At 38.9% G+C, this 20,451-nt stretch overlaps 1 protein-coding gene across 1 annotated transcript in view; it reads right to left on the bottom strand.

The window, feature by feature from the left end:
• The window catches only part of ABCA4 (ATP-binding cassette, sub-family A (ABC1), member 4), a gene marked incomplete at its 5' end in the record, with an annotated part of 71,312 nt that overhangs the window by 30,819 nt on the left and 20,042 nt on the right, over nucleotides 1-20,451 (bottom strand). The window contains 6 exons of the mRNA XM_010287456.1: nucleotides 5,582-5,680; nucleotides 8,297-8,501; nucleotides 10,517-10,738; nucleotides 12,538-12,760; nucleotides 15,698-15,874; nucleotides 16,682-16,887. Of these exons, the coding sequence (XP_010285758.1) occupies nucleotides 5,582-5,680; nucleotides 8,297-8,501; nucleotides 10,517-10,738; nucleotides 12,538-12,760; nucleotides 15,698-15,874; nucleotides 16,682-16,887 (1,132 nt within the window). The remainder of the gene's footprint in view (nucleotides 1-5,581; nucleotides 5,681-8,296; nucleotides 8,502-10,516; nucleotides 10,739-12,537; nucleotides 12,761-15,697; nucleotides 15,875-16,681; nucleotides 16,888-20,451) is intronic.

The raw sequence follows: 20,451 nt of genomic DNA, 5'->3' as shown, positions 1-20,451 counted from the left end.
GAGATTCATTATTTCTCCATTCTGATCCTATACCCTCAGTGCAATTTTGGGCCATTTAGGTCTTTCTTCAGAGATGGCAGCATTTGTGGGGGATGTGGATGGGGCTTTGGTAAAAGCTCTGATTAAAATATATCAAGCAATTAGGACAGATTTATAGTGTGTCTGCCCTGCTCTGCTAGCCTGTGCTGGTATTATACTGCACTAGAGTTAAAACAGTAGAAGTACTCTCCATTTCCCATCCCATTAGTCTTACATGAAGCCATTTTGAAAACTGTGTCCTTGAACCATATCAGGTCTGCTCTTCGTTTCTCTACATGTCTCCCAGTTCCTGTGTGGCTGGTTGAAAGGGAAGGCAGGCTTTTTTGTGCAATGACAGGCAAAGCCCTTCCTATGTGGCCTGGGAGCTGACTACAGCACCACAAAGATAAGGCAGTACTAGGAGAAGATTGGATGAAATAACCTTTGCCCTCTGCCTGTCTTTTTTCTTTTGAAGTTCTGTCCTGTTTCCATTCACCCTGAATGCATGTTTTCAGTGCCTACGTGAGGAGCTCACTTTTATCTCTAGCTTTTCAAGAGAGTCAGAGTGGGCCCAGAGCTGTCTGTAGCAGTTACTTTTGCTACAGAATCCACATGCATTCCTCTGAGCATCACATACAGAAAACTCCTCTGGCACCCCACAAAAGATGACACTGGGACTTGAAAACAAGGCAGGTCATTCAGGAATTCTTAGGTGGTGGCTAATGTCAGCATCAGAAAAGGCTGCAGACAGACACACAGAACACTTCAGATAAATCCCTTTGAAACAACCCTTTCTCTACAGATGCAAGACTCATTAAAGATAGGCAAAAAAAGAAAAGGGGGGGCTAGGAGGGAAAAACATTCCTGTCAGCATAAATATTTTTATAGAAGTCATGGCTCTGTTTAAGTCTAATAAGTCAACGTGTGTGTCTCTGAGGCTTCCCTCAGCATGAACACTAACTTGCTATAGAAGCAGCCTGCATTTGTACAATAAAACACAAGTTACAGAGCTTTTCTGGAAGGCAGCTCTCCTACACGTAGTGGCTAAAATATTCTAAGGAATTGTGAATGTAGAGGAACCAGCAAGAGGGTAGCTGGGAGAGTCAGTGCCTCTCCTGTGCTTAGTGCTAGCAGTCACATGCTATCCTTCGAAGCCTACTGGGCTCTCATAGTTTGACTCAAATCATTCCCACGTCTAGCTTGTTATGAAGTAAAATGAATATAATATCTCAGAAGCACTCAGATTGCTCTCTCTCCTTACTATTAATTTCATCTTTGTCCTGGACATGTGTCTTAGGCTTCCCCTGCTGGCCGGGTTCTTTTTCTCGTTTGTGTTTACATTGTTTGTTTTTACCATCCTTCTCCCCCTGGTTGTCACTCTTTTCTTCCAATTTTTCAGGTTCTTCAGATTTCTTTGTTCTGCTTTCATTTTTTTCCCCTTCCGTGGGCTTCTGATCCACACAGCCTTCTGCTTCTGGACTTTTTTCTATATAAACCAAAGGTAACCAACAGTAATTAACAAAAATTTAATTTCCTCTTATCTCTAGAGGTGCTTTGAGGAAAAAGAGGTAGTCCTAAGCCTTGAGCTCTCCAAGAGCATCAATCATTGGTGCTTTACTCAGGTTAGGAACACAACACTCAAAGCCACGTAGCTTAAAAACTGCTTCACAGTGTCAGGAACAGATATCTAAGGAAGACACTGACAATCTTGCAATTATAGACTCAGAGTAGAAGATCCTGACTAGTATCAGATACATATTTTATATTTTGTCCATGCAGCTCTAGACCAAATTCTACACCACATGAAGAGAAAGGCCATACAAACATTTCCCAGGCTTACAGGGAGTGAGAGGAAGAAAAACAAAAAGAAAAGGTTAAATGAAAAGAAAACTGCTAAACTGCTACTTAGATTAAGAGACTAGCTCCAGGCCAGAGTGAATGAATTAGTGCTAATTTTTTTACAAGAATTCCTTGCTTTCCAATTTGGTCTTAGACCTTGCTGCCACAAAGGAAACTAGTCACATAAAATAACTAATGGGGACAGGCTTGAAGCAGGAAGAACAGTGGTGTAAGAAGAGGGAGCCCCTGAAGGAACTGTTTACATAACACACATTCAAGCTGGCAGCCTAGAGTGCAACTAGCACAACTGTAATTTATCAGATGGCCTAGGACTTACTTTTGTGGTGAAATTTCATGATAACTTTCTGCTATAAGAAATGTTAGTTCATAAAACTGTATAAAATTACCTGGTATACAAATAGCAACATAAACAAGTTCACCATGTCACCTAAAATGGCAAAGTGAAGGATAAAAAGGTGCACTGATAGAAGTAAATTTTAAAAGTTCCAAAATAATTTACCAGTTTAGCTTCATTTTCAGCTGTGCATTTACGTTATCTGACATTTTCTTATGCAGTTTTCTTCCCAACACATTAACCAGTTATGATAAATTAAGAAAATGCTTAGTATTACCCTTGAAGAAAAGATATGAGTTGAGAAAAGTTCTATAGTTGTTCATGTAAGCTGAGGCACTGAAGAGTCTTAGGTCTTCAAACAGGTAAGAATCATGTGCCTCCTGTGAAGGAATTAATCAGAGATGACCTTTCCAACTGTCCCTGCTTGAGATAACCCAAGGCAATGTTTTGTAGAAGAGAGGATGAAATAAGTATCAGCACACTCAGGCTGAGATAATCATGGAATAATTTAGACCAGAAGGGACTTCCAAAGATCTCCAGTTCAATTCTCCAAAAATAGGGCAAATTCATACCACAGTGACTATCTCCAAAAATGGACATTTCACAATCTTTCTGAGCAGCCTTTCCAGTGTTCTAACTACCTTCACAATAATTTTTTCTTATATTGAATCAGAATTCCTCTTTTCCAGCTCTTATCCATCCTCTCATGTTTCTACTAGGCACATCTGAGAAGTCTAGCTCTGTCTTAGCTTTCTCTCTTAAGGCTGAGCAGATCCAGCGCTCTCAGCATCTCTTCATATGTTATATGCTCCAGATCCTCACCAATGTGGTGGCTCTTTACTGACCTCAATCCAGTAACTCTATGTCTTCCTTTTAATGAGGACTCCCAAACTGGACAACACAGTACTCCAGATGCAGTCTCACAAGTGCTGACTAGAAGGGAAGAATCACTTCCCTTGAACTGATGGCTCTACTCTTGCTAATAAAGTTCAGGATGCATCTGGTCATCTTGGCTACACAGGCACACTTGATGACTCCTGTTCAACATGTTGTCAACCAAACCTTTTCTACAAAGCTGCCTGCCAGCCAGGTGCTGGCCAGTCTGTATTGTCCTGTGGAGTTATTCCATCCCAGACACAGTATTATGCATTTACTTCTGTTGAAGTCCATGAAGTTCCTGTAAAGCCATTTCTCCAGCTTGTTGAGGTCCCTCTGAAGAGCTGCCCTGGACTCCACTGTTCCCCCCAATTTGGTGTCTTCCACAAACTTGCTTATGGTGCCCTCTATGCCATCACTCAGGCTGTTAATAAAGTCATTAAACAGTATTAAGTTCAGTGTCAGTCCCTGTCAGACCCCTACCACTAGTAACTGGTCCCCAGTTATGCTTTGTACTGCTGATCACAATCCTTTGGGCCCAAAAGTTCAGTCAATCTTCCACTGACTTCAGTGTCCACTCAAGCAGCCTGTATAGCACTGATTTGGCTATCAGAATACTATGTGATTTCTTGTTAAAGTCAAGTTAAATGGCATCCACTGCTCTCCCTTTGTCCATTGATCCAGTCATCACAGAAGAAAATCATACTGGTTAGGCAAGATTTGCTTTTGGTAAATCTATGTTCATTATTTCCTATCACCTTGTCCTTCACGTTCTTGGGAGTGGCTTCCAGAAGGATCTACCTCTTAATCTTACCAGGGACTGATAAGCATCAGCAGAACCTGGATGAGAGCTGTGGAAGGGAACTGCAAGATTGCCCCATTTTTTTTACCAGCAGTGAACGGTTAGATCAGCTCAGATATCTGATGTAACATCACCTACAAAACAAACTCTAGGCTTCACTTGAAAACATTTTGCTTATCTAAGTAATCTAAAAAATGCTATTAAAAACTCATAAAATAAAAAAACCCTTGGCAACAAAGTAGCAGCCATAAACTTCTCTGTTGCAGCTGAGTATTTTGGGGCTTTCAAGCCTTCTCAACCTTTTATTTGGGTACTAAGAAATCATGAGCCACCTTGTATTGGAAATGTATTAAAGAACACACGGAACTTATGAGGCATTAAAGATAACCAGAAAATTGATTTAATTTCTACTAAATTTAGGCTTAAACAAACTAAATAAAAAATGTTTAAATCCTGTAACTGTGCTCCAAATTTGAGATAGTCAAAGGAGCTCTGGTGGAAGATATGCTCAAATTCCATAGAAATAAAATGTAGTGGCTGACATCTTATTTGGCTCTTTGGCAATTTTCCATTCATCTACAAACATTCTCAAAGTCCTCCTTTAGCTCCTTCCTGCTCCTTCCTATACAGTCAAATTCTAATCTGGTGGGCAGCATTTGCAAAGTCGAAGCAGGTAACAGACTTCATAGTATCTAGACAAGCCTCTAGCATTCTGAATATCCTCACAGCAAGTCTAAAGAAAAACCTATTCATTTCCTCAGAATGCACCAAAAGTCAAAGCCTCTTCAGAAAATCCCAATGTTATAACCTTCTCTTTTCTGATCAAAACGTGTAAGCAGTGGATGTATTATCAGCATGCCCACAGAAAGGATTAACTCCCTTCTGGTTTATAGGTACCATCCTGACTAGACACTGCCTTGTCAGCAGTATGTCTGAGTTGATGAAGAGTAAGGATGGTAATGAGAAGACTTGAAGAAATGATTTCTTCATCTGCCATTTTGATTGGTTTCACTGTTAACTTGTAAATTTAAGACAGATTTCAAAACACTACCTTCAGCAAGCCTCTCTTCCAGATATTAATCACCATTCTGCACTAATTCCTATTTAAATACAATCACCCACATGTTGTTCTTAACTACTCCAGTACCAATGCACAGAAAAAAAAAATCTGCAAAAGCAGGACTTTTGCACTCATTCAAGTTGGCCCAAGGGTGGCATTGATTTTGACCTTGCTTAAAAACCCAAAGTAAACAGACTTAAAATAATTAAAAATTTAGTTAGACACTAAAACCTAGTGTCTAACTAGGTAGAAAAGAATCAGGTTTAGAAAGATGGGGGGAGCCTCAGTGTAAAGCAGATCAACGTCGTATTTCATTTTGACTCATTTCACAAATGCTGTGTTGGGCAATAAGAACTCCTTCAATGTCTCAAAAGGTATTGGTCAGAGAGCAGGGGTTTGATGTTTCTTGTTAATGCATGATTTAAAGGCTCTCAGATGGAACAGTGACTCACCTCTAGTAACTCTAATAATAGCAGGCTACTCCAAGTTCAAAGGCACCTGCTGAGATTCCCAGTGTACGGCTGCCTCTAATCTTTCCAGCAGCTCAAGTAATAAGGGTGACTGTAACATTTCCAAGCAGATCAGTGGTTTTGAAGTTACTTCTAAACACCAAAGTTTTAAAAGAACTCACCATCAGCAGTTGCTGTTTTCTCAGCTTTTGGGTTTCTAGAGCCAAACCAGTAAGACTCCTGCACAGGGAAATACCAAGGCTGTGGTAGCCCATAGTCCCCTAAAACAAAAATAAGTAGGTAAAGTGCACTTCATAAACACATTCCACAGAGGACAAATTTATCTAGGCAAAGTCTGAGCTATAATTATAAACACTTGCAGTCCTAGTGTTGCATATGAGAAGGTCAAACCATCTACCAAGTACCTGACAGAACAGATTTTGTTTGCAGGTACTATTTTTTTTTCTTGTGGACAGGAGTAAAATGTTCAGAAAACATGTGATCTGATAAGCCTTACCTTTTCTTAAGTAGAACAGGGTTTAATTACAGAATGAAGCTACTCCCTACATGGGCACAATCTGAATCCTCACCAACCAGGCAGCAGCTGCCAAGGAGCATCCTGATTGCTTAAGACAGGATCCCAGCCTCACTCAGGCACGTTCTTTTAAGGCCCACTTAACACTTGAGGCTTGACATGAGTGAAAAGCTTATTATATTTACACTTACTACCCTGGGCCTGAATTCACCACTGGCAATGAGAAAAGAGACTCTAGCTGTTATTTCAGCACACAGCCTTGCAGGAAAAGTGACAACAGAGTAATCCTTTTTGTAAGCAGAAATGTTTTTTTTTTTTTTTATCACAGGTTGATTCTTTTTTGAAAAGAGAAAGTACAGTAACATTATCGGTTCTTGTCAGGCCAGACCAGAGCTAGTGCAAGTCAACACTGATTTCCTGGATCATATTGATTTATAGAATGCAGGGATTTGAGCTGCTATGTTTAAAACTGGCATCCTTCTGAACCCAGATGTTATTGGCCTTGTGTTACTTATTAAAAATAAGCAAAGGGAATTATTCCTTATTCAGTGACGCTCACTGAAAGATGGCCAGTTTTTATACATTGAAAACCACTGTTTATGGAAGTGTCTGCTTATTTCTGTCTTAGAAAAAATACCCTGTATGTCAGGCAAACTTTTATATTCCCATTAATGCACACAAATGCTCTGTCTGCATCCATAAACAGTTTGCCTTCTGCTTGTTATGGACTGGATTACATCCCTTTGAAGCTGGTGGCTAAAACAACTGCTTCTCATTCAAGATGAATGCAAAGCCCAAGTGAATTCCATTATGGAGCAGATTTCTCAAATCTGGCCAAAGGACCAGTGTGCCAGTGGGTGGCTGGCTGCAGAGAAAACTTGAGCAGGAGCTGTTTCAAAGAGTTATCCAGGGAACTCATATAGTAAGCTCAAAGACTGTAGCATTGATTTGATAGGTCTGCATGTGTGTGACGGAGAAATGCTATGACAAATTGCACAGAAACAGAGGAGCAGAAAGCCAAGGAGACACGCAGAGCAAATATTGTGAGGAACTGAGGCTAATGAATGAGTAATGCCCTGAGAGGCATTACTTTTGTGTAGAGTGCTGGCTGAACAAAAACCAACTTGGATCTATGAGCAAAGAAACTCCAGGTGTTTAATTCCTTCTGTGTTCATGGAAATAGTACATTGTCCAGAGTTGCAACATGGGCTTATCCAAAGAGAAACTTTTAGGAAAGTTACTGTAAATCAGCTTTGAAAATAAGAATGCTAAAATTGCATTAAACTTCTTTGTGAGGACAAATTTCTTAAAAACTGAAAAGGCATTAATTTGGTGTAGCATAGCTCATTTTGGTAAGGAGACAAACAAAGCATACTTAAGGTCATATTTTAATTTTGAAGCAAAATATCCTCAGACACACCTAAAACCATTTAACAAATCCTTATCTTGTCTTGATTTGGATTAACTTTCATATCCAATGTGTGCAGACAAGCACCATCTTACCTTATCCATCATTAATTTTCCTTCATAGCTAGAAAATCTTCAAGATCTCAAATTCTGAGTAACCACTCAAGATAAAAAAAAAAGAAAATAAAAGATAGCTATCTGCCAAGAAACACATTCTGGAACTGCAGTTCACATGTGGGAGTAATTAATTAATGAAAAGAAAGCTCACTTGCTTGTACAGCATGAGAGTCTGTATTTATTATACTGTGCAAATAATCAATAAGAAGCAAAATAACCATTTAAGCTACAAGGACAAACCATTTTCTCACAAAGTTCCCAAACTTTGTAGTTGATAACAAAGAAAATCCTTTTGTGAAATCACACTAGAATCAGGATTCCCATTCAGAAATAAAATAAATTCACACAGGAACTTTCACAGCTGCCTAGGACACAGTATGTGTCTCAGGAAATAGTACCATCTTTTAAGAAACAGTAGGCCTAATGTGGCCATAGTATATACATGAACTAGAACTGTTATTTCCATATTTTCAAAAATTTAAAAAATTCTTACTAGAAATGGTTGAAACTTCTCAAAAGAAAAATATGTACACAAATTTGCTTTTAACAAATGCATTTTCTGCAGGTTTATTTTCTACTTAAATTTTAAAACAGGACCAGAAATTGTATCCTCCTCCTTACTCCTTCCTCTTTTTCCATTCTTTTCAGGACTGAAATAGGAGAAAGGAACGAGAGAAAAGTGGAAGCATTTAATAAACCAGTGGTGTTATACCGGATAAGAGTGATGGTCTGCAATGTCAAATACCCTTTTTCTGACAGAGAAATACTCGAAGACTGATTAGACTAACACAGTTTACAACCACCACCACTATTTCATATGAATAAGAAAATGACATACCTGGAAAAACATTATCAAGATACCATGAAAGTATTCCATAGAGAAAAGCATCAAAAAGCATCATTTTAATGGAAAAAAGAAAACTATATTCATCTCCTTCCAAGGGACTGGTTTTGATGTTACCCCACTGTAGACCAAGACCTTGTTCTTCATAGCGTGACAAGTATTCTGTACCGAAACCAAAAGCTACTTGGGAAAGCAAACTCTGGAATAAAGGAAAAATTACATTCAATTCATACAGAGGGACATTTTGTAAAGCAACCACCCAAAAAAGACAACCCTTAGGGACTGGACTTTAAAACTTGATAATGCCTAACAAACGATCAGGGAAAAGCGGTTTCACTTTTATACTGGACTGGGGTGCTTAATCCTCTGAATGGCAGTAATTCTAAGCAGTATTTAGCTATAATAAACTGAATTCAACCTTGACTGTACTTTCTTCAGCTACTAGGCAACCTTCACAGATTGTTTTTTGCCATTAACGTCTCTGTTCAGAAAATACTATAGATGCATCTAGAAGTTGTACACCTTTGCCTGTCTTGGAGAAACAAAGTATTTCCTGAGTGTATGGGGCAGGGCCACTATGAGTAAGACGACAGAAAGTACACCAGATGCTCAGGATAAGGAAAACCACAACCATCCCCTCCCCTGCTGCCTGCGCTACCTAGTTCTCATGCAGCAAACTAATAAACCAGTATAGTATCCAAATATCCTTTTCAATGCTGCATTGCAAAAACAGAGCGAGAAGTGATATAGAGCTGTTGCACAGGATATATAATTCAGCCAGGAATGTTTTAGGAATGCCAGACCTTAGGAAAATGAGGGGACAAGAGGGATACCAACAGCAACTCTCCGTGAGGCATGATCATAGTGTGCTAAATAAAAAATGTTTGGTTGTCAGCAGTACATTCATTGTTCAATTCTTCGTTAAGTTCTAAGTAAAGTTCATTACTTTACTTGTCCTTGAAAACTTTTATTTCTTCTTCAGGCTCCCTACACATGCACATCTGGCCCCTTACTATCCCTTGTAATTAGCTCTTCTTCAGAGACTAACCTTTGAACAACAAATGTAAGACCAAATGTATCGGGAACAGAGAAAAATATTCATGCCTTCTGCCAAGCAAATACCTTTCTTACATGGATGTCTCCTGCTTCACTTTAGGGTGAGAAAAGAATTGTCTCTATGCTTAGACGGTGTGCTAGTCTCAAGATTTCTTCCCAAATCAGAATCTATCAGAGATCAACCCTACTAATTTCCTGACTTAATGACAGGATCAAGTTTTGCTCTTTATTGCCTTAACTGGTGAAGTGAAAACGGTATATACTACATCTGTATAGTACCTCAGTTAAGAAAGCTAAATAATAGCCATATTTACACTTAGTTATAGCTTTTAAGAGTTCTGTGTTTTTTTTTTTTCTTTTTTCTTTTTCATTAGATTTCCTAGTGCATGAGAAGACAGTACTTCTCTTACCTAAGTTGTTAGAATGCTCAGCAAAGATGGGGAGACTGGATTCAAACACCTGCTCCCCTTCCTTGGGCAACAGAAAATCAGTCTGAATAATTCTGTAAGTTCACAGTTCCATTTCAAAAAACAGCAAGAAGTTTCCAGCTCCACTGAATTGTTAAGTATCTTACCTATTATGGAAGAGAACCAACAAGGAAACACTGCATGGAGAATGTCTACCACTTCTTAGATGGAAGATATTTCTCAGAGCTTTGGCACTTGGGTTCAAATCCTAAATCTATGTTCAGCTAAAGAAGGAATGCGAACCTGAGCTCTTCTCATCCTTAGATATTACCCTGTTAACTAGGTTATAGCACATGAGAAAGATAACTATACCCATTTTATTAATTGACTTTGTATTTATTAAACATACCAGAAGTTAAATTTGCTTTGATTTATAACCAAGTGTTCAAAACTTTTTGAATGTTATGTTAATTCCTCAGCATTCAAAAAGTAAAATAAATCGTATTGAATTTTCTAGAAGTAAAATACATTTTATAGAATTTTCTAAATGCCACGAAAATCTCTCTTGGTCACGAGGCCTGCTAAAGGCTTATTCACTTACAATCCCTAATTATCTGAGAGAGATTCAGAGGTCTCCCTCTCAATCAAAAAAAGCAGAAAGACTTGTGCAATGCTTTGTTACTCACATATGAACAGTGAGAAAGGCAGCTAAAATTTGAACCCAAAGATACGATGTAAGTGAAAGGCTTACTGCTAGGATCTTCAGATTAACAGTCATGCGGTCTTGCCAGACAAAGCAGACAATGTGGGGCAGGTACAAGGTGAAGTAGATGACTCCACTGCAGGCAGCTGCCAGATTTGCTTTGGAGAAGAAGGTGCTGAACAAGAAACACTGCATTATGGTGGCTGTGGTGAATGTCAGCAGGAAAAGAAAGAAGAGAAGTGGACTGCTATAATGTAGTACTTGTCCGCACTGTAAGCAAAAGGAAAACGGAAAAATTCAGAAGCATTGCCACTTTCTGAACTAGCAGAAAAGAGCAGAATTGCCATTGACATGTAAGCTGTAATGAGTAATAAGCCAGTCTTTCTTACATAATGCGACTTCTAACTCTCCCAAGGCAGTAATGTTTCAACACCTGAGGTAACTACAATAACAAATCCTTCATCTAACTTTATCCCTGGCTCCTCAGTTGTGACTTCAGGTTAGTACTATAGGCTGTGGAGTTCATATTCTTATTTAATGACTGAATTAAGTTCATAACTGATTGAAAACAGACATTCTGTCCCTCTCTTAATAAGCAAATGATTCCAAGCAAGATGTGCCTGCTTGGAAATTCATACATTTTAAATAAAACTATTTGAACTATCATAATAAATTTTCATTGATCTCTTCTCATCAATCCACTTGCTCAATATGCAGGAAAGACAATGGAAGGAAGCCTGACAAAATGCATCTTAAAAAAACCCAAACAAAACCAACAATGGGAAAATTATAAAGCTTCTGCACCTAAATGATATTCCAACTCCAGAAGGGTATCACAGCTGAGGAATCCAAGTGCAATTTCTCAGAGATCCTTGTGTACTAACCCACTGGCTGAACTTTTATTGACCTTTCTTCCTTAGAGCTTTTGTAGATTAAACATTCCCTCTCAAGAAGAGCATGGGCTGCTGCTGATTATCTGTTTACTCCTCAAAACCAATGTTGAGACCTATTTATTAGGCTCAGGTTTACTTTGAGCCTTATATAAGGCTCAAATAAGTCTATAAGGCATAAATAGATCTCAACATTGTTGCTACATCCCACTGGGCCTCTGAGACAGACTTCTTTATCCACAGTGACACAATTGCTCATAAGAATGTATTTACAAAGGTGCTTCACATTGGCATAGTGAAATCCAGGAAAGGAAGTGAATTATAGGTATAAGCACATTCCTCTCTGGTATTAACTATCTCCTGGTTTTTAACTAAACCAGTGGAGCAAATAAAGTAAGCTTTCTCTATCCACCCAAGCTGTAATGGAACCGCAAGGAACAACTCATCAGGGCAGGTTGATAAGGTAGAGTGGATTGAACCCTAACTATGCATTTATACCAATACCAGTTCCCCACCTCAGAAAAGATGCAAGGGCATCTTCCTTATCAAAATGCTACAGATTTATATAACTAAATATAGCAGCTAGGAGGAGCTTGGTTCTCTACAAAGAGATGTAGTCCTTAGAGACAACATCCAAACTGTCCTGCAAGGTTACAAAAACTACAGCAATTCTGAGTCAGAGAAGCAAAAGGTGCTATTTGGTTTTTTTTTTTGTTGTTGTGTCCCCCTCCAGGCTGTCCTCAAAGTTCTGTCCTTGCAGTCTCTTTTTCCATTGAAATAGTGACATAATTTCTAAGCAGGCAAGCACTGAATATTATAAATGAATCACATATGGTGAATTACAAGATTAAAATTCTTCATATTATGATCCCTTCTATTTAAAGCAATTATTATTTATTGGGAGATCTGCTTCTGTCTACAGGTAATACAATACACAGAGAAATCAGCTTAATGTATTGTTCTGTAGGGGATCTCACAATAAATCTTACCAGTGAACTTATCTTTCTGTCTCTGCCAAGTGCTGATGCTGTCACGAGGACTGCTTGGAAGAAGCAAGTGCCTGCTACGTGCTGCGATCAGAACAGGCCATTCCCATCTCCCCATGAAGGGCTACTATTCTTTCTCAACAGCAAACTGGCATCAGCAGCACAAACACAACAATAAGGTGACAATCCTTACCATAATCAGCGCTGTGAGGAGGAATGTGCTCACAGCCATCATGATGAAGCTGTCTAGGAACCAAGTGCACCAAATCACTCCATTAGTTATACCCCTGTTCTTCATAGCCTCTTTCAGACGCATTTCCTTCTCCAGCACTATACTCTTCACAGTCATGGAAACTGAATATATCCAAGCTAGCACCATGAAGATGGGAAAGGCGCGGTTTAAAGTGATCATGAAGCTACCAAAGGAAGAAGGGAGAAATTAATTACATTCAGGTAAAATAGAGAAATATTGAGATGAAAAGCAAGAACAAAAAGGAAAAGGAGTGGGGAAGAATGCATTTATTAAACATGGAACTGGAAAATCTCAGTGTAAACATCAATAACATGTCGCTGGTGAACTTCACAAGCAAACTAAATATTAGTGAACTAATGGTCACCACACTCCCGTGAGACAGATAAATGTTATTTCTATTTTACAAAGAGGTTCTAAGGGTTACTGAAGGCTACAAAACATTTGGTGGCTCATGAAAATACACCTCTCTCCACAGTGAATTGCCATAATGCTTTTACTATAACGTATAAAGAATATTTTAAGACATATGTTAATGTTAACAATTTGGGAGTGTCACTGTCTTTTTATGCACCCAAAAAGTGCATAAAAAAAGTGCACTGGCAAAAGAATTAAACAAGTTAAGCATTAAAAGCATCAGATGCTGCCAGCAAGGCTGCTGAAATTCATACAAACTAGGACTCAGAAAATGCATTGGGACTGTCCCACATAGCACCACTTCCAAAACAACAGTGCTGGGACAGGCAGCTGTGGGTGGCCCTTCAGGTACTGTGATGAAGTCACTGCTCCCTTTCTCCATCCCTCCCCCTAGACTCTATGGCAGCTCAGCCCTGGCAGATGATCCTTGGTGAAGCACTGCCCCAAGTGTGCTGTCAGGGTGAAAAAGAGATTCTACGGTGAAAAGGCTGAAAATATTTTCTGTGAATTTGGGATTGCAATTTTTCAATTAAATTACCCTGAAAACTAAATGGACTTGATTCTTTGAAGGGCAAAAGCTTAGAGCTGCTAAAACCAAAAAAGGAGCAAATCCCCTTCAGCTTCCTAAATCTGAATCCTATACAACTACATTTTTGCCATATGCTAACATAGCTGCTCCATTGTCAAAACAAATGGAAAATCTGCACTTTTTCACCAAAAATTCCTGAAGAGCCATCTGGCCTGCTGAAACAAAGCCCTGCTTTTGTGGAATGGCCTGGGGTACACTTTTTTTTTTGCTGTTTATGGACACATGTAACCCAGCACTAGGCCAGGCATAGCACAACATACATGTTTACCATGAGGATGCACTTGCTTCACTTAAGCAGAATCTACAGAGGCCATCACTGGGTTTGGGTATCAGCCCTGAACTGTGAGTGGCTGCTGCAGGCTTCAGGGAACTTTTGCACAGATGGAGTTTCTGCCTCTGCAGTATTCTCAGCAGGGAGGAAATAAACAGCAGGCTTGCCAGGGGAAACAGTTTGTCAGGCTAACGGGTAATGAATGATGGGAATGACAGGTCAAATTATGTATGTCTTCAATCTGCTGTTATCCGAAGTACTAGCATTTGCCTGCACAGAGCACACTGACAGAACCATTAAATGATTTCTACAGCACCTTTTTTTGGGGGTGTGGGGTGAAATGCATACAAAGACAGCTGCAGTAGCAGATTGCAGCATTGGAACAGGCACACTGTGAACAGGGAAGAGGCACCACTTCATAAAATCTGGAGCACACAAGCTGGTTCAGGCAGTGCTAATGGGGGTCCACAGCCCCACTGCTTCCATGTAGCCATGAAATCTCCACACCCAGGAGAACAGTCTCTTTCTTTTTTTCATTACAGAGCAAACCACCTCTTTCTCCTTCAGCTGTTTTATTCTGCTCTTCACCAAGGAAAGAAATTCCTGGTGCCTGTAATAATGAACTGCAGCTACAGTACTAGGTTCATATGAGATTTAAGACAAAACCCAGATGATCTTAAAAAAAACATAAAAAAAAACATGGACAGGAATTAAGGAGAAATAGGTTAGAAAATATCAAGTTATTGTTGAAAACTGTAGCATCCACAATGCAAGGAAAAGGGCTGATGTTAACAGAAACAAATGCCATATATCCAGTTTGATTGCAGATATTAGTCATGTAGTTATAAATGGAATCCTGTTTAAGGATGTGGTTGGGATTTTGGAAAGAAAGAGTTTTAAGAGCCTAAGTTGTCTTGGGATTCTGCAAGCCCTGTAGGTGCCTTCAAGGACCAAAAACTACAGCTTTTGGTATTGGTATCTCTAGATATGATTAAGTCTAGGGTTAGGGTTTAGCAACACCCCTAAGAGACTGGGTTGTTGGATTCTTCAAAACTTGGAGAGATAGCAAGAGCGGTACCAATTCCATTGGGACAAGCATTTTCTGTTCAATTTTTCTTTTAGGAAATGATTCTTTGGATATAAAGAAAGTTGACTTTTAGAGATGTATTTAGGGAAAAGAAGCTTACTACACTTCAATGGATTCTGCACAGTTAACTGAAGGATGCAGTGTTTGTTCGAACATGGGCCAGTGCTTTCTGTTCAGTTTTGCTACAAGCACTGGTCATACGCTATAGCATGAGGCTTAGTTTTAGTTAGAAAAAAACTTTTTAAAAGATCACAAGTTTGCTGGGTCCTGTGTAGTTCCAGGACTGACATTGTTAGAGATCAAAGCAATATAGCTGGGGTGCACTGTTGACAACAGATTCTTGGCTGTAGTCAACGTGAAGGTTTAGGTTAGGTTATTATTGCCTGGAAAAGTAAGGCAAAAAACCCCAGATTATTTTTCATTTTTTGCATGATATGCAAAAATTGGAAGCAAACTGCTTTTAAGGGGCTAGTGTTTTTTGTTCATTTTAGGTCTGGACACTGGTTGCACGGATGCAACAAAGGCCAGGATTGGGATTAGGGGTAGAATCTTGGCAAAGGTGGCTTCCGGAGTCTGGGTTATGGCAGGGTAAGGAAAAGAACAAATTTATCCACTTATGTCTCAGTTATTGCTCTTGCATACGTACCTTAGGACTAGGGTTAGAACTGGTGCTTGAGGGTCTTAAAGCACTCAGCAATCCAAGTATTCATCAGAATTAAGAGAAACTGCTTTTACTCACATGTCATCCACAAAACATGGATATGGCATTTGCTGCAGATAAATTCCTAATGGCACTTCAGTGTTGGTCTGGGTCTTTATAATCCCATGCTCAATCATGTCTTGGAGATATGCAAAGCCTCCCCAGATATAACGCAAATCATCCACAGGATCAGCTCTTGGACCAGGATCCCAATACCTCAAAAGAAAATTCACATGGAAATAATTTGGGTAAACACTGGCTTTAGGGGAGGCGCAGGGGGGAAATAAAGAATTAAAAAAAAAAATCTTAGTTACTGAAATTGTAGGGGTATTGCCTGGAATTGTCTTTTCTAGATTTTGGTCTGTTGGACTACATTGCTTGAGAAAGTCTATGACCTGAAAGGTTCTTTTGTTTCCTTAATTCTCTCTACACTGACACAGATTAGCAATTTTGGCCAAAAATTAATCATGTAGCAGAGTAACTGTTCTAGAATAGAAATAACTGTATTTGGAATACAATTATCCTTGGAGATTAAACTGGAACAGTTGGATTGCAACTACCAGACACCATTATATTCATCTATGCAGACAATCCTGAGAAATTATTTCTGATATTCCTTTAAGTGAGTCCATTTGAGGGGGATATGAGGAGGAACAGCAGTGAAGTTCTGCTGTCCAGGTGAAGGACAGCTGGGTTGCAATCCATGTAGGACTTCCTTGTCTGCATCTCCCAGTGATGGAGCCAACCAAACACATAAGCAGGTTACTGAACAGATTCTGAGCAGAGTCATTCCCCTTGCCATGTATCCATGCACCTATCCACTGCCTGGCCTAACTGTCACAAGAGTGATACCACTCATGTCAGTACCTGGTAACTGGAGATGCATTCTGCTCTGCATTACATACTAACTATTGGTAACTACAGTTGGATTTCATGCATGTAATCCAATGCAGGTTCTAATGTTCTTATGTCTCTCATATTCATGTTATGGCAGGCAAGAAATGAGAAGGAGCCATCACTTACCTGTCTTTGATTTTGTTTGTTTTCTCCACTGCATCTATGTCCATTCGAATCTTGTATTTCACAAGTGGTGGAAGACTACTGGTTGTAGGCTCTATGTCTGGAAAAACCACACCAGCCCAGAATTTGTTTTCCTCCAGCAGATGAAGGGCTTGATGAGTCAGTTGAGTTTCATCAAGATAACCTTCAAATTTATCCAAGGTCAAGCACTACAAATAATCACAAAGAGAAAAATTGCATGAAAATAAACTAGTAAGAAATATACATTAAAGCAAACATCAGTGGTTGAAAACAAAAAAGAGAGGTAGGTTCATCTGAAGTACTTGCTATTTTCAGCTGTAAAAGCTTATGCTGAAACTATTAAAAGTTGACTGTCCTCCTTCCTGAAAGCTTCCTCATTCTTAGTGAAATTCTTATGACAGATTCAAAACACATGGCATTATCAATACAAGCTCAGAAACATTGTTCTCCCTAAAAATAACCGTAAACGCCAAATTTATCTTTGCTGTGGTCAATGTGAGTGGATAGAATAATTCTGAAAGCAGTTTATTGCTGATATTTAAAGACTGCCTCCTCCAAGCTCAAGAAATGTCCATACCTACAACTAAGAAATCAAGCAAGGGTGGCCACTAAAGCAGGAGCTGCTGTTGCAACTTAAGTATGACTGCAAATTTAGATGTACCTGTACAATGTATAGACAGTATTAGGTTCAGCCAACGCCTATGGTGCCACGTTTACTAATTAGATAAAATATTTGTTAAAAATATATTTAAGCCATTGTAATCATCCAGCCATGGAAATGTGAACTCTGCCACTTGGACTATACTTGGAAGTTTCCCTCAAAAAGGCAAATATCTGAACTGGAAGGGCTAAAGCTGCAGCACAGGCGAGGTCCCAGTATCAGGAACTGTCTCCATAGTCTGCATTCAGGAGATAAAATTAATGCAGCTATAAAATAAATCTGGCCACAAGAGCTTTTTAGCAGTCCAGTTGAATGAAAACACTATCCTTTTTAAAGTTTTGGGACATTTTTTTCAGTCTAGGAAGTGCTTGAATGAAAACCAGGGAGCTAAAGGATGACTGATCCGTAAGAAAAGCACATTAGCCACGGACTTCAGCTGAAAAGCACTTTGTTAAGTGAAGCGCTCGCAAAGCCAGAGAATAAATTTGAATCTTAAAGTCTCTTAGGTATTTAGGCATTTATTACTCTTTAATGCCAGTCTACTAGTCAATCTTACTGATAATATTGTGTCCCTACTGAATTGTGACATGCGATTAACCTGCTGGCTTAAGTTAACATGCTTTGGCTAGTTCAATAATAAAATGTAGTTTACCCTTCACAGAAAACTGCCTTCTTTCTTAGTCTCTGTCATCAATGTAGAATCTATTATTATCGCTCCATATACAAGACACCAAGTCATCAAAATCTAAGCCCTTCATGTCTCCCCATTTAACTCGTACTTAACAGGCATTGTAAGACAAAACAATTGTGAACACTACAAACTCTATCATGAGTCATCTGTAAAGTTATAGAGGTATGTCTGTATATTTAGCTTCTGCCTTTCAGAATTGGCAAGACATTACCAGAGAGCAGAAGTATTTAACCCCCGATGGACTGGGAAGATACTTACTGAATTCCCTTGCTTCATAAAATTCCAGGAAGCTAATTTGTATGATCTTATCTTCTTGATCATCTCTTGCAGGTCAATAACCAAAAATTACACCACATCAAAGTGCTCATACTGGCAATTTGTTATCTAATGAGCAGACATATTAAAAACTCCTTTATTTAACATTTCTCTGTGATAAATCATGCTCTGTTTCCTTTAAACCTTGAAGTATCACAGTTTAATCGGATCTATATGAAAACATGTTTTTAACTGGCAGCAAAACAAAACAGTGCTTAAACTGATAATTTTATTATTTTGTAGCTTTAGTCTCCCTGGTGTTTTGCAAATGTTCATTCTCGTAGTTTGCCTTACAAAATTAAACTACATAGAATTTCATATGAGAAAGCAAAATAAGGCAGAAAAACTTTCTGGTTTGTATGACAGAATAGAAATCAAATTAGACTGATGGCTCAAGTTGTATAAATTTTTTCAGGATATGTTTATCACACATAGTTAACTGAGTCTGGAACTCAGTTTAGTTCTTGCCAAAGTGATGATGTTTCCACAAGCAAAGTCCTGCTTGGTAAATGTGTGTTTTCAGTGTCTGGAGGACTATTTGCTGTTTCTTTGTTATGAGGAATTATTTTCAAGTTATTTGCTGCAGCTGCAGAATTCATGTGGTTTTCCAGGGGAGTTTGTGGGAATGGCACTAGCAAAGTACTGACAGACAACTGATCTTGTCTAGATTTTCACTGCAGAATAGACAGTGTCTGGACTAGGCTAAGAAGCAGTATAGGCTCTTATCCAGGGGTCCAGTCAAGGAAGTAGCAAGCGTTCAAAACAGAAAACACAAGTGCTTGTAGATCTTCTGCATGAGTAGAATGAAACCAAAGCTTGTATAAGAACATAGGCTAAGACACCAGTGTTGCAATAATCACATCATTTGAAAGTGAAAAGAGATTTTCTATTGTAATCTACTAGCCAAAAGCTAGAATTTCTTTCTCTGAATATTAATTGCATTCAAAACAAAGGCTGTATTCTCTACCTAGGGTTTTTTCAGTGAACTGCAACACAGGTTGTGCCTTCATAAATGTCATTATATCAAAATTCATTCATCCAACCACTTGGGAAATTTATTTCAGATCTTTGTCCAGTAATTATTTAACAATTTAAAATGGTCCAATGAAGATGGGAAAAACAAAACCAAAATACTAAGAACAGGTTTGGAAGAGAAAAAAAAAAAAAGAGGTGACTAGATAGCTCTCCCAATGAGTTTAGCTGTTCTGTGGCCAAAGATAATCAAAGGGAAAAACAGGAAATTCTTGGGGTGGTGAGGACGAGCAGCCACTGCATAATTTGTGGGATTCTCAGCTGCACCACAGCTTGCAGCAGAGGTCTGGAGTCTCCAAATACAGTTGTTGGCAAGCACACCTCTCCTTATTGCATACTATAGTAAGGAGTAGGGTGTCCTTGAAAGGGAGCTATTTGTTCCCATTGTGCTTGGCACAGTGCGAAAACATTCTCAAATGCTAACAACTCCGTGTAAACAGCAACCTTAAAAGAATAAGCTCATTACAAAGAACTTTAGGACACAAAGATCTATTACCAGGTACAGTAACTACCCTGATACTGTGGATGTTCCAGCACTGACCTGCTGCAAGCAATATATTTCGCTCAGCTTGAGTAAGAAATAATTATGCTAACATGATGTGAGAAGATCATCAGAAGAATCAGCAGAGCTTTGTGCAAAAGCTTTATTGTTCCCTCTTGTAATAGCTATAGGAAGGCAAATAAACTCAATTCCTGCCTTCTTGCAGGGGATGAATGGTCTTTTAGACAACTGGATTGGACTCAGGAGAGCTAGGCTTGGTCCCGTTGCCTACAACTAGTATCAATTTTCTCTGTGAGCTTGAGGTTCAGCTTATTTAACCATTAAATAACAGCTAAATATTTACTTTTCTTTCAAAGATGCTTGTAAGATGTAATTCATCTCTATAAAGACCCTGACCCTCATATGGCAAATGCTAAGTATTGAGTTTCCAAGTATTAATATTACTGCCAACAGCAACAGTTTTTTTAAACTCTTGGAGTTAATCTGCAACATTGCAGGGTCCACTAGTTTTGCCTGGGCTCATAAGTTTACAAAGAAGAATTGGCATTTCA

This window comes from Phaethon lepturus, unplaced genomic scaffold (genome assembly GCF_000687285.1).
Source record: "Phaethon lepturus isolate BGI_N335 unplaced genomic scaffold, ASM68728v1 scaffold37275, whole genome shotgun sequence".
Classification (NCBI taxonomy): Eukaryota; Metazoa; Chordata; class Aves; order Phaethontiformes; family Phaethontidae; genus Phaethon; species Phaethon lepturus.
Note: the sequence above shows the minus strand (reverse complement) of the source record. Positions and strands in the feature narration are given on the sequence as shown.